At 52.1% G+C, this 23,297-nt stretch overlaps 8 protein-coding genes across 8 annotated transcripts; 6 read left to right on the top strand and 2 right to left on the bottom strand.

The window, feature by feature from the left end:
• Window positions 1-425: 425 nt before the first annotated feature.
• HD553DRAFT_305681 (uncharacterized protein) lies at window positions 426-2,191 on the top strand. Its single transcript, XM_046179180.1, has 4 exons — window positions 426-1,041; window positions 1,108-1,316; window positions 1,394-1,891; window positions 1,972-2,191. The coding sequence occupies exons 1-4, from the start codon at window positions 501-503 to the stop codon at window positions 2,110-2,112; spliced, it is 1,389 nt and encodes a 462-aa protein (XP_046039334.1). The 5' UTR covers window positions 426-500; the 3' UTR covers window positions 2,113-2,191.
• A 1,101-nt stretch (window positions 2,192-3,292) lies between these two features.
• Window positions 3,293-7,305, top strand: HD553DRAFT_267752 (uncharacterized protein; the record flags this gene model as incomplete). The annotated part of the gene is made up of 14 exons (XM_046177542.1): window positions 3,293-3,481; window positions 3,817-3,893; window positions 3,959-4,149; window positions 4,500-4,764; window positions 4,826-4,846; window positions 4,924-5,059; window positions 5,133-5,223; window positions 5,295-5,376; window positions 5,434-5,586; window positions 5,647-5,849; window positions 5,906-6,101; window positions 6,161-6,313; window positions 6,381-6,418; window positions 6,488-7,305. The coding sequence occupies 14 exons, from the start codon at window positions 3,293-3,295 to the stop codon at window positions 7,303-7,305; spliced, it is 2,613 nt and encodes an 870-aa protein (XP_046039333.1).
• A 184-nt stretch (window positions 7,306-7,489) lies between these two features.
• On the bottom strand, window positions 7,490-9,841 carry HD553DRAFT_305669 (uncharacterized protein). Its single transcript, XM_046179179.1, has 6 exons — window positions 9,071-9,841; window positions 8,669-9,004; window positions 8,290-8,606; window positions 8,052-8,212; window positions 7,926-7,989; window positions 7,490-7,850 (listed from the first exon to the last, which is right to left on the bottom strand). The coding sequence occupies exons 1-6, from the start codon at window positions 9,754-9,756 to the stop codon at window positions 7,513-7,515; spliced, it is 1,902 nt and encodes a 633-aa protein (XP_046039332.1). The 5' UTR covers window positions 9,757-9,841; the 3' UTR covers window positions 7,490-7,512.
• Window positions 9,842-10,053: 212 nt separating this feature from the next.
• HD553DRAFT_305660 (uncharacterized protein) lies at window positions 10,054-11,658 on the top strand. Its single transcript, XM_046179178.1, has 8 exons — window positions 10,054-10,328; window positions 10,415-10,607; window positions 10,703-10,903; window positions 10,984-11,031; window positions 11,104-11,141; window positions 11,215-11,296; window positions 11,361-11,425; window positions 11,502-11,658. The coding sequence occupies exons 1-8, from the start codon at window positions 10,152-10,154 to the stop codon at window positions 11,514-11,516; spliced, it is 819 nt and encodes a 272-aa protein (XP_046039331.1). The 5' UTR covers window positions 10,054-10,151; the 3' UTR covers window positions 11,517-11,658.
• Window positions 11,659-11,759: 101 nt separating this feature from the next.
• On the top strand, window positions 11,760-12,822 carry HD553DRAFT_162750 (uncharacterized protein). The gene is made up of 4 exons (XM_046176834.1): window positions 11,760-12,033; window positions 12,112-12,286; window positions 12,346-12,471; window positions 12,544-12,822. Exons 1-4 carry the CDS (start codon window positions 11,890-11,892, stop codon window positions 12,654-12,656), a joined length of 558 nt encoding a protein of 185 aa, XP_046039330.1. The 5' UTR covers window positions 11,760-11,889; the 3' UTR covers window positions 12,657-12,822.
• HD553DRAFT_268229 (uncharacterized protein) lies at window positions 12,713-14,380 on the top strand (the record flags this gene model as incomplete). Its single annotated transcript, XM_046177568.1, has 9 exons — window positions 12,713-13,021; window positions 13,088-13,181; window positions 13,244-13,336; window positions 13,416-13,605; window positions 13,673-13,745; window positions 13,810-13,869; window positions 13,926-14,026; window positions 14,093-14,232; window positions 14,298-14,380. Coding segments are annotated over 9 exons (1,143 nt in total), but the record flags the coding sequence as incomplete, so codon positions are not given.
• A 48-nt stretch (window positions 14,381-14,428) lies between these two features.
• HD553DRAFT_162485 (major facilitator superfamily domain-containing protein) lies at window positions 14,429-17,148 on the bottom strand. The gene is made up of 15 exons (XM_046176833.1): window positions 16,934-17,148; window positions 16,837-16,849; window positions 16,744-16,753; window positions 16,586-16,685; window positions 16,483-16,518; window positions 16,182-16,413; window positions 15,844-16,131; window positions 15,658-15,761; window positions 15,496-15,575; window positions 15,252-15,422; window positions 15,149-15,192; window positions 14,904-15,083; window positions 14,767-14,850; window positions 14,668-14,701; window positions 14,429-14,609 (listed from the first exon to the last, which is right to left on the bottom strand). Exons 1-15 carry the CDS (start codon window positions 16,996-16,998, stop codon window positions 14,488-14,490), a joined length of 1,563 nt encoding a protein of 520 aa, XP_046039328.1. The 5' UTR covers window positions 16,999-17,148; the 3' UTR covers window positions 14,429-14,487.
• Window positions 17,149-17,380: 232 nt separating this feature from the next.
• Window positions 17,381-23,102, top strand: HD553DRAFT_333804 (NUC185 domain-containing protein; the record flags this gene model as incomplete). The annotated part of the gene is made up of 24 exons (XM_046182118.1): window positions 17,381-17,735; window positions 17,805-18,429; window positions 18,490-18,558; window positions 18,618-18,707; window positions 18,764-18,796; window positions 18,860-19,005; window positions 19,074-19,206; window positions 19,259-19,363; window positions 19,421-19,527; window positions 19,585-19,713; window positions 19,777-20,198; window positions 20,258-20,353; window positions 20,420-20,487; window positions 20,545-20,611; window positions 20,667-20,962; window positions 21,017-21,344; window positions 21,391-21,524; window positions 21,578-21,808; window positions 21,868-22,047; window positions 22,118-22,270; window positions 22,326-22,460; window positions 22,521-22,689; window positions 22,764-22,783; window positions 23,073-23,102. Exons 1-24 carry the CDS (start codon window positions 17,503-17,505, stop codon window positions 23,100-23,102), a joined length of 3,999 nt encoding a protein of 1,332 aa, XP_046039327.1. The 5' UTR covers window positions 17,381-17,502.
• Window positions 23,103-23,297: the final 195 nt, after the last annotated feature.

Raw genomic sequence — 23,297 nt, 5'->3', positions numbered from 1 at the left:
ATCGTCTCATCTCTCCGCCAACATCTACTGTATCCATTAAACGGTGTACGAATCAAGAGGGCTTGGGTTCTTGGGCAAAAGGGTCTGGCCTTTTCGTCGTCGTTTTGGGTTCGAGAGTTTGCGAGGGAGGGGGATCGATGACGGTTCCTCGATCAAATGTGCTTATGTAGCCTTTGTGTATCGTTAGCTAGTTAGATATCATCGTTGTGTTAGAAATATACATTATCACTTGCTTCGACAGATGGTCTCGATCTCTGCAGCCCATGAGGCTACTCGTATTCATATCTTCAATCGATGATTTCTAATCTCGATGAAATGCTTCCTTGAATATGCTTCCGGACCAGGCGGAGCGCCCTTGACAAGAAGTTGAGGGCAGTAACGCTACTCATAATTACTCATAGAGATAGCTACCGATAATCTATAAATCTATAACCAACTTAGGTAGATTACACGCTCCGTCCAGTCTGTTACTTCAAGTCTGAACTGGAACTCTCGCTACCATGAGCGGCTCGGAGTCAGAGGATGACTTTATGTCGGACAAGTTCTTGGTGGAAAGCGCTCCGACCAAGACGACGCAACAGACCTACCTAGATCGAAGACGGGCTGCCCAGAAGAAACACCTCGAATCGCAACCCAAGAGCTTGAAGCTGAGAGAAGAGGAGAAGCGGAGAAAGGGGCTCGGGACGAGCTTGTTTGCTGGGGTTGAAGATGGGGCGGATTCGGCCAAAGCAGGAGAAGGCTCGGCGGGGCCGGCAGCTAGTAACAAGGCCATGAGCATGATGATGAAGATGGGATGGAAGGTCGGAGAAGGACTCGGCAAGAAGGGGGAGGGTGCGAACGAGCCCACTGATCCTCGTAAAGGAGGAGATGAGAGCGAACCTCCCGAAGTTCAGGCCGACGAGGATGCAGGGGGAGAGCCGTCCGCTCGGGCTGGGATCGGAATGGCTCGCAAGCGCAGGAGGTCGACAGAGTCGGACGATACAGAAGCTCCCAGCTTTACGAAGCAGAGGGTGGAACCGCTGAGGGTCTCCATGTGGGCAGGTAGGTTCCTAGTATCTACTGTATATCGTCATATTGCATCGCTCAAGATGTTCCTCCCTCGTTCAGGCAAATCCGGTCTCGGAGCTCGCAAACGCTCTCCTTCCCCCGTTCTCGCTCCAGGCGAACTTCATCCCGAGAAACTAGCTCAACTGGAATCCACCACCGAAGACTTTCGTAAACGCCAGTCTGGAGTCAACGAAGCGAGAAAGATCGAGGGCAGAGAGTGGGCTGCGAGAAAGATCATGGTCGAACTGGACGAGGCGAACGGAGTCAAGGTAGGTCGGTCCTCGCACTAAAGTCATCACGAGGCTCCACAGCTGATAGTGTCGTGTCGTTTCGAACAACTTCACAGTTCCATCCTCTACATGTCATTCCTACTGCTCCTGCACAGACGATCCCGATCCCTCTCTTGCGGCTCGTCTTTCCCATGCAATGTGACGTCCTCATCATGGAACGCCGTGATCACCTAGCTCGTAAACTCGGTGCCGGACCGGGAGGTCGCATCGGGGTGGACGATACTTACGGTCGACGTTCCGAAGGAGGGGCTAGCGGGTCGCAAGATCTAGGGGGAATCCCGATGATTCGTGACATGAGCAAGGAGGACAACATGTCTCAAGCGGCGAGATTGAAGGCGATGATGCAGATGGACGCGCTCGAGGTGATCGAACCGGACGGCGATCTGGAAGAAGGCAATGGAGATCAAGCTTTCGACGGAGCCTTTGGGACAAAGACAGGGAAAGTCGAGGAGCCGATCGAGGTAGAGGACACGCTGGATGCAGATACTGTGGATATGGCGCCGATCGATTGGACCGTTCATGTTGAAGGCGTTCAGAGAGTCTTGGGCATGGAGGTGGGTTCCGAGGAAACGCCCGTTCAGATTCCCTCCCGTCCCCCGAGCTGACTTGTTCCCGTCTGCTGGATGCTTTATAGCCTTCGATTCACTTGTCTTTCCTGCTCGACATGTTACGGACGGAGCACTTGTACTGCTTCTGGTGCGGCTCCAAATACGCAAGCGTGGAGGAAATGGAAGGACCTGGAGGATGTCCAGGAGAAGATGAGGACGACCATTAGATGTATAGAATAGATCGTCTAGCTGTATCTCATACTAAGAAATGAACGTCGACATCAGCCTATGCTACCAGTAATGCGGTATTTCGATGTTGCATAATCGAGATGGGTCTGGGGATCAGAGGGTTCCATAACCGAGAGAGCCGCATCTTCGACCGACCGTCACCCCACGAGGTCACGCAAGGATCTACGTAGACCAAAGATGGGAGCTCTCCAAGTCAATGGTTGTTTATAGCAATGTTTCCGGTAATGTCTTCTGCCTGATTCGACCCCCCCATGCACCCCTCTCGTCCGAGAAAGACAAGCGAGGTGCAATGCAGAGGACAACCGTCATATGGCCCCGGCGTCTTCTCATCTTTGGTGCAGGTTTTAAGATGGCATAGATGGAGCAAAAGCGAGGAGATCTTGACGACTCACAATAACAGGAGGACTTGACTGAGGTGCAAGGCGACATGCATGTTATGATGGTTGTAATGATGTGTCGATGTGTCCCTTCGCTCCTCAAAGTCGCCGAAATGCTCAACCTCAGATTGGGCCACGCGCCCGCGGACGAGAGAGGGGGCAAGGGTTACCCCCCCGGAAGCAAATGGTGAGCTGCTGGTTCTGCTCCCAGGCCCCCAAGCTCTTAGCGACGGTAGGATGAGTAGGTTCGAGGAGAGGGGGGACCGTTCTCAATCTTCACAATCGCCATTACACCTCATCTTCTGCATCTTCGTACATATCGGGTCGCACTTTCCCTAGACGCATATCGTGTCATTGTCGGTCGATAGCCCACCCGTCGCTCGGCCGGATCCGAGGTTCGGTCACGTATCTTCAGGTCGCGCTCATCTCCACTCAATCGTCTTGACGGACCTGCATGGCCGCTCGGTCTTGACCCCTTGCAATGTCAGAGCAAGGCAACAGGATGGATCCACCAGGGTCTGGCGTCAAGAAACGTAAAGCGTCCGATGCGTCCGCGCAGCAGGGCTTTGCCCATCCTCTAGGAGGATCCTCTCAATTCGGTTTCACATCCAACCCGACTACGAGCGCGACGACACCGCTCCAACCGCCCAAGCAAAAGGCGATCAAGAAGCGAAAGACCAAGGATGCTAGCGAGGCTCCTCCTCTTCCAAAAGAGAGGTCGACGAGGGATTTCACACCGACCGATGACGAGTTGGGGGAGGACGAGGGGGAGGATGACGAGATGGGCAACGGTCGCGGGTCCGTGACGGGTCACAAGCTCAGCGAAGCCTATAGGCGTCTTCAGTCCAGGAGGGACGATTCCAAAGAGCCTAGCGAGGCAGAAGGTAGTCAGAGCGGTAACAAGAAGAACAAGCGGAACAGGGTCCACTTTAGCTGTGTTGAAGTGAGTCGAATTGGAGCGCGTCGAGCTGTTTTTAAGACATGACGCAATCCGCTAACCGGTTCTGCGACCTCTTTTCCTCAGTGTCACCGGTGAGTACTTGCTCGTTACATCGCTCTTCTGATCAATGTTGTTCGGATCTCAAGACCAAGCCTTTGCTTGACCTCGACCTCGCAGACGCAAACAAAAGGTTTGTTTCTCGGCACGAGCTTGCATTGTCTTGCCCCTATCATCTGACCAACTTGACTATCCGTTCTATTACCCAAACCTCTCAGTGTGACCGGAATGAGGTATGCTTGCATCGATGTCTGCGCCAGCCGCGATCTTTTCTGACCGATGGATTCCACCTGCTTCGCCATGTTCAGCCTTGCGGCCAATGCATCGCACGAAAGGTTCCGAATCTGTGTCGACCTTTTATAAACGGTGTAGAGGATCCCACGATGTGAGCGATTTGGAACCGACGTTTCATCTTACTCCCGCGTACTGACCTTCTATCGTTCTCATCAGCTACGATTCCGACATCAAAGCAAGACTCACACGCATTGAGGATATTCTCGCGACCCTGATAACACGCCTACCCACACCCGCACCTCCCGAGGAAACTCAGGATTCCCATACCCAAGCGTCGTCTTCGCGTCAAGTACCGCGTACCGTCTCGAGCCCCCGGCCGATCGCACCGGCGCCGCCAGGCATTGCCGGTTCAGGTCGGAACAGGATCAGAGGCCACCATCTCGTCCGTCGAGGATCCTCCGCATCGGCCGACTTGGGAGGTTCGACCAGTCACGCGGCGCTGCAACTCGACCATCAGCATAGGCAGCAGGCGGGTCAGGGCGTTCATGGGTCTGGCTTTGACGTGCGGGCTACGCTTGGTACAGGCATGGAGGGGATCATGCAGAACAATGGAGGGGAAGAGGTCTTTCACCCAAAAGGTTCTGGGTTGTCGAGTATCGGGTATCCCACTTATCAGGTAAGGACGAGGTGCTCCGCAACGTTTTGATTCGTAGCTGATCTGACCACGTTACTCGTCGTCAACAGGGTCCAGGTTCAGGTGATACCCAGCACACCCCGCCAGTACCGCTTTACTTCTCTGCTCTGCACTCGCATCCCTCACCGACGGATCATCCATCGCCTCATTCAGGATCTGGCTCTGTGGTGGTTCCCGGCCTGGGGAGGATTCGAATCACTCTAGAGCCTGCCTCGCCAGAGCTGAATGATATCCTGCAGACTTTAAGCGAGTCGGGAATCACCAAGGGGGTGCTCATCGGTTTGTTGATGGATCTCCCAGACAAAGCTCTGAGTGACATCCTTGTAGAGTGAGTCAATTGGAGTCTTTCTTCGGGGGTACACGCTGACGCTCACGCTCTACGTATTCAGGCTGTACTTCCGGGAGATCGAGTATGTAACCAGCCGGGAGGACGCACATTAATCGTGCCTGAACATTGCTCTTTCCGCCCTTGTGCTCATCTTATCAGTTGGACACGATACAAGATGAACCGGCCGCTCTTCATGCGTCGATATACCATGTTTTTCGAATCAATTCGACAGAATCCCAGCAACCCGCATATCGACGCGGACACCCTGAAATGGCTGCCGTTGATGTATATTACCGTGAGTGACCGCTCTCGCTTGCTCAGGCCTTCGAGTACGAAGGCTGACGTGTTGGACCCTTCTGTTATATCAGCTTGCTATTGCGACACTATCTGCACCCGTGGAGATGGTGGGAGGACCATTGGGACAAAAGTCGTGGAGTCGACGATTCTACGGAAGTTCCCGTGAGCCCTATCGTCATAAGGCAGGCTGTCGGATTGTGACGAGGTCTGATAATACCTGTTAATTCCTACAGGTTCTGCCTTGACTTGCGCCAAAGCGCTGCAGAGAGACAATCTGGACATAGTCTACGCTAGCCTGTTGTCCGCCCGGTTCATGTGAGCAAGACAGTCTTGTCCCGCTGCAATGCCAGCTCATGCGCCTGTGTTTTACAGGTTCTTGACGCGTCGAGCAGCGGAAGGCTCGACACCGTTAACGTCGGCTTTCCAGCTTGGTCTATATCGAGATGGCTCGGTACTCAATTTGATGGACAAACGCGAAGTGGAACTTCGCAGGCGTGCTTGGGCCATGGTTTATCACTTGGACCGGTGAGTGGAGATAGGCACCGCTCGGCTTGTGAAGCCGTCTGATCTCTTCGGTATTATCAGAACGAACGCTCTTTTGGTTGGACGCCCAACGTCCATCTCGGATGCCCATACCGATACCAAGGAGCCTGCGAATCTTGACGACGAAGAGTTGGAGTCTCCCGACTTTGATCCCCGAGGACATTCTCTGATCAAGCCTACGGAGTACACCCAAGTTATACTCCGGCATAGGCTCGCACAAATCATGGGCCGTATCTCAGATCACAGTAAGTGATTCTAGTGGTCTTGTGTCGAACGACCTGAACTTAGCTCTTGGATCTAGCTTTTGCCATCAAGCCACCAGATTATTCCATGGTGCTCAAGCTGGATCAGGAGCTGCTCGATTGGCAGAGCAAGTTGCCTCCCTTCTTTGCTTTGTTCCATCCCGACACGTCCTTGGATCAAAAGTATCGATACATCTTTGTTCAGCGGCATCTACTAGCTTGTGAATTCCTCTTTGCGAGGATTACTCTGCATCGGTGAGTGCCGGTCTCCGTCGCCAGGATATCCTAGCCGCTACTAATGGCAACTTTTGTAGGCCTTACCTGTTGCGCAAACGAGATGTCAACAACCAATATCGATATTCCCGTGAGGCGGCAATCGAATCGGCCAAAGCAGATCTGCTGGGTAGGCGTGCCTTTATGTTCGAAAAGCCAGAAGATACCAAAGTGAACAGCGGAGGGTATCGGGTGTAAGTGCTTTTGCTGTCGCATTAGACTCTCGGCAGGAAGGTGACCAAACTGCTGTGCTGCCTCCAGACTCAACTCGTACATCGTGCTTGGTGTGGCTATCAAGAGTAAGATGATTTCCCATTAAGCTGCATCTGTCTATACGCTAAATGTCAACGCTCTTTGCCTCATCTCAGTGGAACCCAACTCGGCCAGGGCAGAAGAGTTGCGCCGTTTACTGGATGTCGTGGCGGGTCTGGCTCCAGATGAGCTTGGCAGAGTGTCTGAACCGATCGTTAAGGACGAGCTCGCCATCGTAGAGTTTTTGACGCAAAGAGCGAACGATCCCAACAATAGCGAGGGCGCTCTCAACAACTCTGCTCCGATACCCCCATATCATATACTCTCGGGAGAACAACGACCGGCTCTGCTGGAAAGACGAGACACTTCCGCTTCGAGACAGTCAAACGAAGTTGCAACGTTCCGCCAACAGCATGCCGGCGACGACCCCGCTTGGTCATTCGTCGCACCAGGAATGGCTACTCTTGACGTACATGCGCCTTTCTCGCCTGGAGGCGTAGTCAACAGAGCTGGTTCGGACGTCTCAACCTCTAGTGTACCCGGTCCTTTAAGACCGCCTCCTCCTCGCGGTTACACCGGACAGGCTTCGACATCAATGTTTGGTGATAGGGAAGGGGGCAACGCCCACAATGGTTTCCTCCAGCAATCACAGAACGTTTCCCCGGCACGGTCGCAGATCCAACAATCACCGTATCAGAGCTCCAATTTGGCTTTGCAAGGATTATCGCAAACTATCCATGATCAGAGCTACAGTCATGATCAACAAGGGATTTCGGGCGATTTCAACATGGACTCGAACGTGATGCCCAATCTGGATTCGTGGTGGAACGATATTGGGGGAAATCTGGCCATGAACCAGAATACGCCAGGCAATTTCAACCCGTTTGCCCTCGCTCAATTCGGACAGGTCGAAGAAGGTGCCGATTCAAAGTGAGTTTGCCTGCATATGCTCGCTTCATGACGAGCTAGCGATTGATTTTTCCTTATCGCAGCGAAACTGCTTTCTTGAACATGCTCTTGTCGACCATCGCTAACAGCAGCGGCCCAGGGAGCTCATTGTAATACTTTGCGGTTGTAAGAATCACATAGGTGTGCATTAAGGAATCTGAGATGATAGATACCATTTGCTCTTTTCGTTGCTTCATTGCTGTACACATACATCCCTAATCTCCCGGCCAAGTCGGCTGTCTTTGAAACGCCGGAGCCCTTCCACCAGTTCCCGGTCTGCGGCGGGCAATACTTCGCTATACGGCGGCTCCTGGTCTTGACTAGTCTGTGCGAGCCTTTCGAGTTCTTCCGCCGTGACCAAAGTCTGTGGTGATTGTGCCTCGAGGACGGGTTGAATCGGCGTATTACTCGAAGCAGGTTCGCTCTCGCGTGCCCTTTTGGCTTTGGGTTGCAAGTCCGCTTGGTTTTGGAGGACATCGAGCTTGCGCTTGATGATCGATGTGAAGGGATGATCAGCTGAAGATGGATCGACTGTGTTCGCAGAAAGTTGCGCCGCAGTAAGATTAGCATCTGTTCATCGGACGAGTTGTGATCCGGATGGCATACCGTTCAGTAGTCCGAAAGGGAAGATATCGTTGGTGCGGCCCGCTGCCGGCACTTTGTACTTGCCCTGTTGAGATGAGCGGCTGATCAGCATCCTGAAAATGGTGATTCACCGACATCATCACTTACGACACCTTCGCGCCGATCAACCCCTTTAATAATGAATTTTCCCTTGTCGTCGACTATGGCTTCCGAACCGGGAAACGTCATTTTGGTGAGATTGATCAATTCGAGCGGATTCAGCAGTCGGATGGAACGAGTCGAAGCTCGATGTGCCGGAAGCTTGGGAGCTGATATTGGGGAGCCATGAGTCGGCAATGGGTTAGTAGACTACGGCGGTGCAATACATCGGTTCCCCATTGCTCACCTTGTTTCTGTCCGGCACCAGAACCCGGCTCATCCCTGACGTCCGAAGTACGAACGTCCTGAATTTCACTGCCGGGCGCAGAGCCAGACCTTGTATACACAGGTTCGACGTCCAGGTCCCCAGTAGCTGAGGATGGCGGAACCAAGGCGTTTCCCGCCGAATCAGAAGTATCCGCTTGGGCCGATATATCGGAGCCGAAACGTGCTAAATAGGAAGCATAGAGGTCGGACTGGCTGACTGAGGTTACCTGAGCGGCCGGCGAGTCGACTGCATTGGCGGAAGAAGAAGCTTGTCCCGGTTGGTAGTTGTGCATGAGCCTATCAGATACAAAAGAAAGGCTCAGCAGTGTGCACAAGCCTATGAGGATCGCTGTTCTCACCATGTACTGGCCCGCAGCGGTTCTGGCATGCCGACAAGGTACTCTTCCATCGCGGACACCTTTCGAAGCTGGCTTCTCGCGCCGTCCGATCGATGTCCGTCGCTATCCGCCTCTGTACCCTCGACTTTTTCGCCGAGGCCTCTCATGATCCACTCCCCTTCGTCGTCACGAGCAAGACCACACCCCTCGAACGTCGCACAGGCCAGTCGGATAAGGTCCTGTCCACCGAGAAGGGGCGACGCCTTGTGGAAAGGGTCGAAGCGTGATTGATAGGCGAGATAGATGTCAAGTTGAGATACCGTTGCCGAAGGTGCGGGACGGTAAGACATCTGCAACCTGCAAGTTCGAATGATCTTTCCTCAGTGATATTTGATACTTTCGGAGCAAGACTAAAGTGCATACCAGCTTGTTGCCCGATCGGGTTCCTCCATGCCGTCAAGACCGGCTTCGTCCACCCCTCTCAACTTGTTTCTGCGCTGCCGAAAGTACTCCTTGACTTTGCTCCAGGGCCGACCGGTAGTGTTGGCCAACTCAATGATCTGAGCCTTGGTGGGTGTAGGGTTCTCGAGGTAGAACTGACGGAGCAGGGCGAGTTGCTCCTTGTTGGTATACTTGCTTGGAGTGTCGACGTTGCCGGCAGATTTGGCCGTCGCTGGACCTGCGCCGGATGATGAGTCCCGAGTGGTTCCTTGGGCTTCTACTAGACCAGACGTAGAAGGGGTTACTTCGTTCCGGTTATCGTCGTTGCGCTTCGTCAGAGTCTGACCGCGCCCTCTGCCGCCATTTCGCCTTTTACGTGCGGGCGAACTTGACGTGGGCGTCTCGGCTGGGATGCACGACGCTGGGAACTCGTCCACACGCTGGTTATCGATGGCAGGATCTATCGCAGAGGCAGTAGTGAGAGGTCCGACCGGCTCCGACGGATATCCTCCGAGTTCCTCGACCCCTTGCAGGTCATGAAAAGCTTGTTCGAACAGTTGATTACGTTCATCATCAGCGGGCTCGGTGTGTTGTCGCTGTTGATGTTCCGACGAGTTCTCCGTTTCGTGATCGGTGTTGTCCTGTCCTCGTTCATCGTTCAAAGTCATGGTGCCGTATGGGTGTTTCAGTTCAGACCCTTGTCCTCGTCCCGATATTGACAATGTGAAACGGTCGAGGACATTTATAGTGAACGCGAAGGGGAGGAGAGAGAGAAAGTCGAAGGAGAGAAAGTACCACACCCACCCTCCGCCTCATCCTCGCTCCCGCCTGAAGCACGGACATCGATGATAGTTTCTCAATGTCCGTCACTCTCCCCGGGGCGATCGACGCACCCGATTGTACACAAACCAAACAAAAACAGCCAAGACGGCGGCTCATTCTGTATGTATCTTCGAAACGATTACCCCCTACATCTTGAACCGTGACTATCACACGCTCGCCAGATCCTCCTGTGGTTGACAATCTTGAGCCATACCACAGAACTCGACGAAACGACCTCGACATGACCTCGTCCACTTCATTCTTCACCACGGAACTCAAACGAGCACTCGAGGAGAACGCTTTCGCGATCAAGAGCGCCGAGACCTTGCCCGAGGAGACGGCCGACCGGGCATGCGCCAAGATTGTCCTGCTGGAGGAGAAGGAGATTCAGGTGGAATTGATCAACGATGGCTTCCGAGTCAGTTCGAACTTGATTCTGGTGTGAACGGAAAGGACAATGTAGAACAGAGCGGCTAAATCCGTCAGTCGATGTATTGCGATCAGGTACAAGGGGAAACCAAGCTGTATGACACGCTGGATTCGCTCCTCCTGAACGTCTCGCCCAAGAGCATGGAGCTGGTCTCCCAAACCCTCTCTTCCAGACTGGAGGGTCTGATCGCCAGGGGACATTCGGATTTAGAGGACAAGACGAGCCCAGACGTCGAGACGGAGGGAGAAGGAGAAAGGAAGGTTCAGGGTTGATATCAAATCTGTTCATCTTGTCCATAATACCATGCAGACTCTGCGACAAGAACATCAAGCTGACTTGCTGCTTTGCGTTCGTATGATCAGCCCCGCCAGAGACGAGTACTGCTTCGGTCATTCCCTCACCACACGACCCTCTCTCGTCGGAACGGCAGCCCGTGACAAACGCGACCTTGACGATACGTTGCATCAAGAGCTTCGAATACCGTACCGAAAAGAATCTGGTGCTGAAGGGGTTAGATCTGACAACGCTGACGGCTGGACAGTTGATCGAGATGTGCAAACAAGGCGAGTAGTCTGCACACAAGATATACGGGTCTTCTCTTACGCTGGGCTTATCACGTCTCGTCACTGATCAACTCTGGTAGCCATGAAGACGACGCCCGGATTTAAGCCGTACAAGACCGTCAAGCTCGGTGAGCTCGTCGCTTCTAGGCAGAGGACGTCCGAACTCGATTTCTGACACATCATGTCGTGAATTTGAACAGACACGTTGAAGCTTTACAATCAAGCACATTCTCACAAGGTGAGTCCTCGAGATCGCGGTCAACATCGCCGCCGCTCTTCTGAGCGGATGCCTTTCCATTCGCCATCGATAGACGATGAATTTGATCATCAACCTCGACAACGACGAGTGGATATTGGACGACATGGAGAAGACGATGGAACAGCACGGAGCGCGTAAGTGCCTTTTTGTGGGGTATTCGTCGGATCCTGTTGTCCATCGCTGATGCTGCTCTGACAGTGAATGAGACCGAGTACTCCCTGTTCAGTCGAGAAGCCTACGATGCGTTCAAGGCGAATCCCACAGTAGGTCACGTTCCAAGGAGTCTCCGAGCTCATACGAAATTGCTGAACGTGATCCCCGTTTGCTTATGATTTGCAGATACGGTGGGATTGATCCTTAAATCTTTCGCGAACCAGTCTGTGTGAAGAGAGACAGATGATGCTGTCACGAGATCACGAGCTAGTGTTTCGTGATTATGTAGATGTGTCATGTGTAATCGATGCAAAGAACTCCCAAGCGATGATGTTCATCCAGGCGTGTCACGTGATTGACTTGCATCTCGGATCCAAATACGCAAGCACTCGTCGCACGAGCCCGAGCCTGCTTTGGCGAGCATGAAGTCGCACAATCCTCAGCGAACCCCCCCTCCCCCTCTCATCTTTGCACACCGCACCTACTGCGAACTAGTCTGCACGCTGTTGCTCATCTCTCCAATACCGACGTTCTCAATCGGGATCGATACTGGCGTTTCTGCTGACCGACAAAGATGAACCCTGACGGTTCTTGTTCGCACCTTTACGAGATAGGGGATCAAGACAGGAACGATGTGTTGAAGAACTACAGAAAAGTTATGAGTTGGTCCATGAGCGAGGACATGATGATCGATGTGTCCATCCACAACGGATCTCTTGTGAGCCATCCGGGAATCTATCCTCTACTTCATGTCGATCATACGTAATATGCGACTGATGAACGGGGCCGTGTATAGACGACCTTTCCATCGTGCGGTCTCTGTAGCCGTGCCACCGTTCGGCCCTCTGTGTGCCTGCAATGTAAAATGCAACTCTGCAGAGTCTCGAGCACGCTCACGTCGCCGGGAAACAAACGCAAGCGCGGTCAGGACTGTATGAGAGGGCATTTCCGGGCGACGGGACATAGTCTAGGTGGGTCGGGGTGGTTTGGCTGTGGAACTCGTATCCGTCTGAAACGTTTCGATTTGTAGCGGTCGACAGTTCGACCGGATCGGTTTGGTGTCACGCATGCCAGGATTGGGTGTACGCTTTAGCTTTCGAGGGCGCTCTCGGTCGAGTACGACGCCTACAAGAGGAGCGTCTAGACCCGAGTGTCGGTACGTCCAGCTAATCGCAGATGAGGTCGTGATTCTCTGCTGAGAAGCTCTCTGCGATTGCATCATTTCCAGGCGAGAATGGACATTCGCAACGGGTCCGTTACAAGAACCCTAAACCTACCGAGATGCCTTTACCGGCGAATCTTGGATTCGCCCAGATTCGCTGTCACTGTCGGTACACGTAGCTACCACTTTGAGCAAGCCGCACGACGCTCATCACGTCGACGCACGTCTCGCAGCTGTCAAACCCCTTCTTAACCTTTCTCAGACGTGCTTCCTCTCGGCGATCTTGCAAGCTCTACTGCACAACCCACTTTGGAAGCAGTACTACCTTTCTTCGGGTCACGATCGTAAACAGTGCGCACTGCGTCGAGCCAAAAAGCTCGTACACGGAAACAACAAGTATCAGCCTACAGAAAGTATCGCTGAAGGTTCGGGACTGGGAGCAGAGGAGAATGGTCCCGGTGGACTCATCGGAGTCAAACTGAGCGACCTTGGATTGGGGCTGGGGGAGTGCATGAATTGCGAGATGGACGGGGCTTTCGCCGAGGTACGAGGAGTAACCATGACTCGCGCACACAATTGTCAACCTGATCACTGTCTTTCGGATCCTCAGGCATACGGAGGTGACTCAACTCCCTTTGGGCCAATAACTATGCTCTTTGCCATGTGGAAAGCGAATACTGAGCTGGCTGGATATGCGCAACAAGGTATACAAGGCTACAGCGGGCCTTCGGTTTGGTGTTGTCAAACTGAGATATCTGCCTCATAGACGCCCATGCCTTTTTCCTGGCTGCACTTAACCAGATCCACATGCATGATCCGGACTGCGTAGAATCACCAAAGAATTGCGCCTGTATCGCACGTAAGAAATTGTTCACGCAGGGATAGCGCTGATCAACCGGTACTTGAGCTGATCGGCCGGGTTTTCCTCGACATCTCAGATCGCACTTTCGGCGGTTCTCTATTATCGACTGTGACATGTTCACGCTGCGGCAGCATGACAGAGACGGAAGACCCGATCCTGGACCTGAGCCTCGAGCTCAAGAAAGGCGCTCCTGCAATGGATCGCCTTACTGCTGTCGAGCGTTGTTCCCCGAGCGCTAGCCTGAACCTGGCGGACTGCCTCAGAACGTGAGCATTGGGTTTAGAGACTGCGGTCCGTAATCACATAATCTATATGACGTCCTCTCACGCACAGTTTCACCTCAAAAGAGTCGTTGAAAGACGACGTATATGCCTGTGAAAAGTGTAAAGCTGAAGGTAGACGTGCAGTAAGAATCGGCAAGCATTTCCAAGAATAGCACGGTTATAATGACCGGTCCATACTTCGAACAGGACGTCTCGAAACAGCTTTCATTCAAGACTCTGCCTGCGACGCTGGCAATCCAACTTAAAGTGTGTCGGTACGCGGCTAAGGCGACAAGTCTGATACTGACCGCTTTCGAGCTTAGCGGTTCGAGCACGCCAATAGTAATCTCGTCAAGGTGGATACGTTGGTCAATTTTCCGACTGAGCTCGATATGAGACCATACATGACGGATCAGCTCAGAGGGTAAGTTCCCGGCTCTCTTCCCCTTGCCTCATTGGGGACTATCTGAACGCGGTTCTCTTTTGGCAGCGACACCTTCGATATGCCCTTGGAGATGTTCCATTATCGATTGACTTCTGTGGTGACACACGAAGGTAAACTAGACAATGGCCACTATTGGGCATGTGTCAACTCTGGACATGCATGGTTCCTTATGGATGATGAGAAAGGTCAGGCCGCTCGGGAGACTGGTTCTCGATCGCCAGTGACGCTCATGTCCCGCTGCCGTACACAGTTACACCAATCGCCCTATCCAGAGTACTGGCCCAAAAGGCATACATGCTATTTTACGCTAAGAGTTCCCTAACTTTTGCTTAGAGATATCGATCTTTCTGCCATCGGATTCGTGTATGTCACTCTTCTGCCTACACTGGAGGATACAAGTCATCATCTCTTGTTGACCAAGCGGCGAGGGCGGCATTGGTTCATTTGCCGTGCGCAACACTAGGGCCGTTCCAAATGGCGACGCAACCAAGCACACTGGCTAAGAGACAGCATTGGATAGTCCAGGAGAAGACCTCTATATAGCAGTCTTGTCGCAATTCACCTTGTAATTTTATCCTGATCAGCCGAAGATAAAGCAAAGCTGGAGGAGTCATCCTTACAAATGGAATGATAACTCGGCAGGTCTATCGACTCCTGTATATCGCAAGCGACAACCAGTCAGTTCTGTTAAGCGGAACATTTGCGAAGGTCGTACTTGCCGTGTGCGAGTCATAAATGCTGCCAAAAAGGAGATTGCCTAGATTGCCTCCAACAGCAGGAGCGATTGACACGATGCCCCAATTCTGTTCGACTACTCAGCAGATATCCCACAAGAACAAGTGAGAGCCGGACTGACCGCGGCAAAGTGCATTATGCCAAAAGCTTCAAGGACGATCATTGGCAGTAAGGAGAATATGCACCCGTACGCAAAGCCCAATGTCAAAGAAGTCTTCCAAAGTCCCTCAATCGCATCAGTATCATGGGCGAGGACTTGCGAGACTGCGAATGATAGTCCAATGGGTACCAAGAACAGCCTCTAGCGGCTTTGGCGTATCAGTCGTCCTACGCCGTTGAATTGCAGATCCAGCTGAGCTAACTCACTCTCGATAGGTGGAAGGTATTCTGCATGTAATCGCTTGCACAGCCTAGAAATGTATCTTGAGCGCTCTCGTCGGAAGACATTAGCTCAGTCGCTTCTGCTCACCCATCACGAGACGACCAATGCAATTTGAGATGGAAATGAGTGAAACTTGAAGCGCTTGATGTTTTGATGTTATGTTATTTGCTTCAAATGGTGCCACGCCGTCCGTTGGCCTCGTAAGTGTAGCTACTATGGTACCAATATTGTTGATGTAAACGAGTCCGGTACCGGCGACTACAGCAGACAATGGTGTTTGGCGTTGCAATTCTATCTATTTCATCGCTAAGCTGACAAAGCCAGAACTTACGTAGCATTAGTATAACAAAGAACAGCCAAAAGTCTGTCTCTTCCAACAACTTAATCCCTCTTGCACCGGGACTTCGCACTCTGTCGCGCATTAGCAACGAGGATGATCTCAGGATTTTCGAACTTTTTCCGTCTTCTGCCGGCGCGACACGAGGAGACTAACCGCGGCGCAGACGGGACGTCTATCGTCTCTGTGATGCACACCTCCGCTGAGACCTCATCCTCACCAAGTATGGACTCCGTCGCGTCTTCAGCTGGCCTAGCATTCTGGATGAAGAGCAATGCCAACCAGCCGGGATATGTATCACGAATATGACCACGGAAGCTGACAGATAGAGAAAACGCTCACCTCAAGCCTGTCATCTCGGACGGTATCGATATGCCAGCCTTCTCCTGCATCGGTGTCCCCGGAAGTTACGATACGGTGATAATGGTTGGAAGTGTCGATACCGGTTCTGTGTGACAGCGTGGTCCGTTTCAACGTTAGAGAACCTAACCCCATAGGGAGGCCTGTCCCGACTGCTAGTACTGCGAGAAACGCTGAAACACTGCCCCGACAGGCTGCACGGAAAACAGACGCAAAGAGAAAAGCCGAAAGACCATAACCTGCGATGCAAACAGATGTCGCGCTCGCCCGCTGTGGCATCGGTAAGTTTGGTTGTCAAGACTGGTAGCGATTTAACATACCGTTTGCGGTGGAAAATTCCTCGCCACACTAGTCAGGCCGCTCATAAGCCCTGCAGTGGCTCCACAGCCTGTCATGCACATCGAGCATAATGCGAGGCCAAGTCCAATGGCCGATAACGACCCGCCTCCATTTTGGTGATCTTCGGCAGCGATGAAAGGTCCGGGATGAAGGTACATGATACAGATGAATCCATACCCGGTACAGCTCAATATCGATGCCGCTGCCAAAGGACTGCACACGACTCAGTAACAGCACCGCCAACGCGTAAAAGGCAGAGATACGAAGCAAGTACTGGCTTACATACGCGGCCCTTGCAGATCGATTAAATGGCCCCAACTGGCATATAACAATGAGTTCGCGATTGAGCGTATTGTCGGGCGATGGATCAAATACTTTCGCTCACAATGGTCCACTTAAATATACGCCTATATTACCAGCGATTCCGATGGCATTGAGCTTAGTTGAAGAGATGCGCAACCGCTCGCCGAGTTGCGGAGCGTATGCTAGAACGGAACACTGTCAGATTGCACTCTCGTTGACGATTAAGCTGCAGAGACCTACTTGAAAATACCTAAGACGTTTGATCGAGCGAAAGAGGAAGTATGCCTTGTGAATACACTCGCACGATTTTGTCGCTATTGACCAACTACGCACGTAATTAGAGCCACTGAGCAAGCCACACGACTCGCATCAGTGTCCGTATGGCAACCGTCTGACTGATCAAATATATGTCGTCATAAGAACGACTTGCCTCGCGAGAGCCACCAAGGTCGAAACTGCCAGGGTCATCGCCTTGGACGGCTCTTGAGCGTTCATGCTGATGTCCCGGCCCTCGTGTAAGTTTTGCGATGGTGTCGGCACGCAAGTCTTCACAGCTACGACAGATCTGTCAGATATAATCGAATGAAGCTGGGTTCGCAGTTTTGCTTCGATTTCGACGATGGTGTCTGGGTGTTTGAGTACAGGAATGAGTGAGGCACCATTCCGTATCGCGATTATGATTGCGGTTCTTGTGCCGACCCATCGCTCATCGCCGACAGGTACTGGTCGATGATCTGATAAGATGCCCGCGTCACTGATCGCTTATGACGTGTAATAGTCACAATAAATTCAATAAATCATGACAAATAACACAATACCGTGGTCTCTCGATCGATCGGAACTCAGGCGCTCAGGTCAAGGTTACCTGGAGCTGGATGGCAGCATGTCTTTTCAGGTCGTCTCCCAAAAAATAGTTGCTCATCATTGAGATTCACGCACTTACTAGACCTGTTAGCCAGCAGTATACGTAAAAATAGATTTGAGGGATAGTCGAACAGCATGGGCACAGTGCAGGAGTCAAATTGTGAATCAGCTGTCGGCGCAGAAGGCGGACACTTCGGTTCAACTCTGGTCAGCGCTATGCGATCTGATAACAAATATAATGGATCTACCTGCAACACTAAACTCGAAGATGCGGGTACTACCTCCATGTTTGCGACAAATTGCTTGGCTTCGAACTTCGTAGAGCCGGTCAAGGACTTGCGGCAAGGCGGAGTGCAGTATTGGCAAATGTGAGATATTGTTTAAGATATCGTGTCGGTCAACACGGTGATATTCAAAAGACCCTTCCAACTCTCAAGGCTAAACGAAGTAACCCCGAGCCCTCCAACCGTGAGCTTGGAGGTGTTTCCACGGACACACCATGCCGTTCCTGTAACTCGAGGTCTGGACGGCGATTTCGTCCGCTGGAAAGAAGTCATTGCACCTGCGCCAGCTCAACCGCCTGCGGCATCAGCTTCATTACAGCGGCAACCAGGTGTTCAGTCGGGTGTGGCCGGTCTATCCCGTAATCCGGCTGGATCTGGAACTCGGAGTGGAAACCTTGGGATTACTTTTGTCCGGGGTAGAGGCAGTTATATGCCTTTCAGACCTGGTGGGCTTGATGATGGTCCCCAGCGCCCAAGTCCGGCCCAGGAAAGCCAAGACGATTTCGAGGAGGATGCTGGAACAGTATCGGACATAGAACAGGTCCAATCTACGTGGCGAACGACCCCACCTGGCTTCCAAAGGGGTCTTGACCTCGCTTCTGCGCGGTCGGGTGAGGCAGACGAGGCTTCTTCTAATGCAGACGAGCTACTCCTTCGAGTCTTCGGCAGTACAACTTTGAAGCCCAGCGCTCAAAGACAACTCAGATCTCAACAAGAAAAGGGGGTTTCGATCACAAGGAAGACGGGTCTGGCCCGGGAGACGGCCCTTCTCGATTCAGTCAGCAGGATCGTGACCGTCAGATGGCCCTTTCACGTACTGACTTGCGTTTGAAACTAGCTCGACCAGCTGCACCAAGAGCTCAAGGGATCGGATCTACAGGGCATTGACGATCTACTTCCGATTGCTGTCAGTCAAGCCCGTCGCGTCTTTAAGCAGGTTATACTCATCGCTTTGGTGCCCTACAGAGACTGCCAGCCCCTCCGATGAAGAATAGATCAAGTAAACGTAAACGGGAATGGGCTCATGTCGTAGATGTCAACCGGGAATTGACCAACGTAGGTGACACCGGTAGGCTATTTGACCAACGTTATCTGATCATATCTGGCAAAAGTTCAGCGAACTCGTACCGGAGATGGCGCACAAGGTAAGACACTCACAGAGAGGATTACCGAGATGGCGAAAACCTAATTTTGACCATTCCGAGCAGTACTCTTTCGAACTGGATACCTTCCAAAAGGAAGCGGTCTATCATCTGGAAATGGGCGACTCTGTTTTCGTGGCTGCTCATACGTCGGCAGGCAAGACGGTCGTTGCAGAATACGCGATCTCTTTGGCGATGAAACACATGACAAGGTTCGTATTTCATCCTGTTTTTCTCTGGCTCTGCTATCCGCGAACTCACAACGGGGATCTCGTGTTAGGGCCATCTATACCTCACCCATAAAAGCCTTATCTAATCAAAAGTTCAGGGATTTCAAGACCACCTTTGGGGCCGACAACGTCGGAATTTTGACGGGCGATGTACAGATCAATGCTGAAGCCAGCTGCTTGATCGTAAGAAATTCCCTGTCTTGGATCATGTCACTCGCTGACGTCGAAACTACAGATGACAACGGAAATCCTACGAAGTATGCTCTATCGCGGAGCCGACCTGATCAGAGACCTCGAGTTTGTCATATTCGATGAAGTTCATTATGTCAACGATGCTGAGGTAAGTGGGTACCGTTGATATTTTTCGGCAAGCGTTCACAACTATGGCCGATCCTAGAGGGGCGTTGTTTGGGAAGAGGTTATCATCATGTTGCCAGAACACGTCAATATCATCCTCTTGTCAGCGACAGTACCCAACACGCTTGAATTCGCCAGTTGGGTTGGGTCAGTACCAGGGTCGAGTACGGCACAGGCGTATAGCTGAAACTTTCGCGGATTTAGTCGGACGAAGAAGAAGGATATCTACGTGATTTCTACTGCTAAGCGGCCGGTGCCGCTACGTCATCATTTGTGGGCCGGAAAAGAGCTTCATACTATCGTTGACGAGCAGGGCCGTTTTTTGTCTGAGGGGTCAGTCGTGTTGCCAGTAACGAGCGGTCAGGCATTGCTCTTACGATTCTTCCGCCATGTCAGATACAAAGCCGCAAACGAGGCTATCAGGCGGAAACAGGAGAAGGAGCGAGAAGCTGCAGGCTTGCCAGTCTTGCAAAGAACTGGCGGTCCTGCCGGAAGAGGCGGCAGAGGCAAGGCTATGCCACAATCTTCTATTTCGACTCGAGGCGGATCGAAGTCAAACATCGGTTCGCGAGGACTCCCCGGGACCGTATCATACGGCGCAAAGGCGTATGGCGGCGCAGGAGTGTTTGACAAGAACGTGTGGATTCACCTTGTGCAGTACCTGCGGAAAGCGGAACTCCTGCCAGTGGTCGTCTTCACGTTCAGCAAGAAGCGATGCGAGGAGAATGCAACCAGCCTCAGCGGTCAAGATCTCTGCTCAGCCAGCGAAAAGAGCGAAATCCACGTTACAGTAGAGAAAGCTCTCACTCGACTAAAAGGTTCGATGACCCCCTTGGACAGCGGACAATTACGCATCTTACCAACTCCTGACTTGTAGGTTCTGATAAAAGGCTGCCACAAATTCTACGCATGCGTGACCTACTTTCGCGTGGATTGGGGGTACATCACGGCGGGCTGCTCCCAATCGTAAAAGGTGAGTTCGTTCGCGTTTTCTGCGTAAGTGACCTTCTGACTCCACTTGGTCATGCACTCAACGCAGAGGTGGTGGAGATTCTGTTCCAGAAAGGTTTGGTAAAGGTATTGTTCGCCACAGAAACTTTCGCCATGGTACGTCGCGGCTGGCCTCAACTTGCTGAGCCATTCTGATGTCCGGAACGTATCTAGGGAGTCAACATGCCAGCCAAATGTGTCGTGTTCTCCGGAATACGAAAGCACGATGGACACAGCTTCAGTGAGTCTCTCGCACGCTGGAAGAACTCGAACATTTCTGATACCCTCAGTCACAGGAACGCTTTTACCTGGCGAGTATACTCAGATGGCTGGAAGAGCGGGTCGCCGAGGTCTCGACGTAAACGGCACTGTCATCATCATAGGTGGTAGTGAGCTACCAGAGCAAGAAACGCTTAAGGACATGATGCTCGGCAAGCCGAGTAAACTCGTCTCACAATTCCGCCTGACATACAACATGATCCTCAATCTTCTCCGTGTCGAAGCGTTGAGGGTGGAAGAAATGATCAAGAGGAGTTTCTCGGAGAATGCGGCACAGAGCCTTGCTCCTGAACAACAAGCCAAGGTTTTAGCAGTAAGTACAGCCGATCTGATCAACTCGAGCAAAGGCTGAAGCGAGTCTTTGCAGGCTGAACAGAAGCTGGCTTCCTTGCCATCCCTGGACTGCCAACTCTGCAAATCGGACATTGAGTCCTTCTATATGCTCGCTTCCGAACTCTCGAGACTGAACCGTGAAGCGATGCGGTTAGGTGCACGCCATCCGCAAGGGTCCAAGACGTTCGGCGCGGGCCGAATGGTGATCATCAGTACTACCGATTTGCCCAATGTTCCCGCCCTACTTCTTCGACCAGCCACCACTTGGCGAGCCGCTGGAGAAGTCGGACAGAAAGTAGGAGCCGAGCGAAGTTTCTGGGTACTTGCCTGTATTCCGGGAGGGAACAGACACGCTTCCGAAGGTAAGCTCGCGATTGCTCGTTCACCTTGACATTGAATCTTATGCAGCATATTCCGCAGTATCTGCCCCTCCCGTATGGCCGCCAATCTTGACAAATTCCCCATCAAGCGACGCTGAACATGTAATTCTAGAGGTCGACGTTAGCTGTGTCTCATTGGTCGTCAACCGAGCAATGGCAAGAGTAAGCACAAGCCGGTGATTTCGAAATCGTCACTTGACTCTGCTGCTTTCCAGGTCAACGTGAATGCTGTCCTGGACAAAATGAATCCTGGCGCTATCGACGATGTTCGTAAATGGCTTATGGAGACATCGGCAACGCTTGCGGATCTTCCAAAACTACCTGAAGTAGACTGGTCCAGGATGCGATCACACCTTGATTTCCAGGAAACGGTACGCAGGCGAGACATCTTAGCTCCTCGCTTGGATACATTGCACTGTCGTAATTGCCCGTCCTTCCAAGCGCATGTGAGAACAACCGGCACGGAAGGAGCAAATTCTTGTCTGATTTCTCATCACGATCGCAGTATGAAACCTTGCATCGCATAAAGCAATTAGAAGCTGAATTGCAGGAATTGAAGATGGCACTGTCCGACCAGAACCTGGAGTTACTGCCTGATTACGAGCAAAGGGTTGCCGTTCTTAAAGATTTGCAGTACATCGACGAGACTTCAACGGTCATGTTGAAGGGAAGAGTGGCCTGTGAAGTCAGTCTATGTTGAGGCAATCCCACCCGGGACCGGTTTAGCTGATACATTCATGTGATCAAACCGGCAGATCAATTCCGCCAACGAACTCATATTGACTGAAATCATTCTTGAGAATACTCTTGCGGACTATACCCCAGAGGAAGCAGTGGCGTTGCTGTCCATATTCGTCTTCGTAGAAAAGACAGATTCCGCTCCGGACATTCCAGTCAAGTTGCAAGCGGTGCGTCTTTCTTTCAAGGAACGCAGAACACCCTAACTGATGGCAAAGACATTAGGGAATCGAATCAATATATGCCGCTGCCAGTCGAGTTGAGAGGGTTCAAGATCGAAAAGGCGTCGCGCATGACGACTTCTTCACAAAATTCAAAACCGGTTTGGTGGAGGTGGTATACGAATGGGCCCGGGGAATGGTGAGACGTCACAACGACGAGATCATCCCTCGTCCGACCAGCTGAACCCTTTCCTCAAAGCCTTTTGAACAGATTACCGAATTGACGGATGTAGCGGAGGGCACGATCGTCCGCTGCATCACCCGTCTCGATGAGACTTGCCGTGAAGTACGAGATGCCGCACGCGTTATCGGCGACAAGTCACTTTTCGGCAAGATGGAACAGGCACAGGCGCTCATCAAGCGGGACAGTAAGCAGACCTTAGCAGTCCGATCTCATTTTGTTGTGTTCTCTGACTTCTGACAACGACTATCTGACCCACAGTCGTCTTTGCCGCCAGCCTTGTAAGTGCTTTGTGCTGTAATGTGCAGGGCAAAATTAAATGTCACCCCTCTCTTCGATCAGTATTTCTGAGGGACAATTTGGCGAACCAATCGGCAACCAGCACTCATACTTATATGATATGTGACATATGCTTCGTAATCACCCAGTTCAACAGATGTCAGGTACATGTCTTTCCCGGATTGGGCTCGATGATGCCCGGGTATTGGTCAAATATGCTTCGTACAAGCTCAAGTCGTCGCGTTGCCCATCATATCCTTCACGTGCGGTCTGTATGTTGGCGATGTATAGATCCACATCCTCCGCTTCAGCGGATTTTGAAGCCATCGCCTCATCAGTTTGATAGTGAATGTACCTGCAATTCGTAAGATTAATCTTGGATGCGAGATCGACGGAAATGGGGTAGTCGTGCTGTACCATTCGTATTCTTCCTGCTTGGCTTCGGATAAGGTTGGTGCCAATAACTGAAGAACAATGCCCTCAAGCTCTCTTGCTTCCAACTCCGTCTTCTGTACA

This window comes from Filobasidium floriforme (genome assembly GCF_021052385.1).
Source record: "Filobasidium floriforme strain CBS 6241 chromosome Unknown HD553scaffold_3, whole genome shotgun sequence".
In the NCBI taxonomy this organism is placed as follows: domain Eukaryota; kingdom Fungi; phylum Basidiomycota; class Tremellomycetes; order Filobasidiales; family Filobasidiaceae; genus Filobasidium; species Filobasidium floriforme.
The sequence above is the reverse complement of the archived record's forward strand: the minus strand, read 5'-3'. Positions and strand labels throughout refer to the sequence as shown.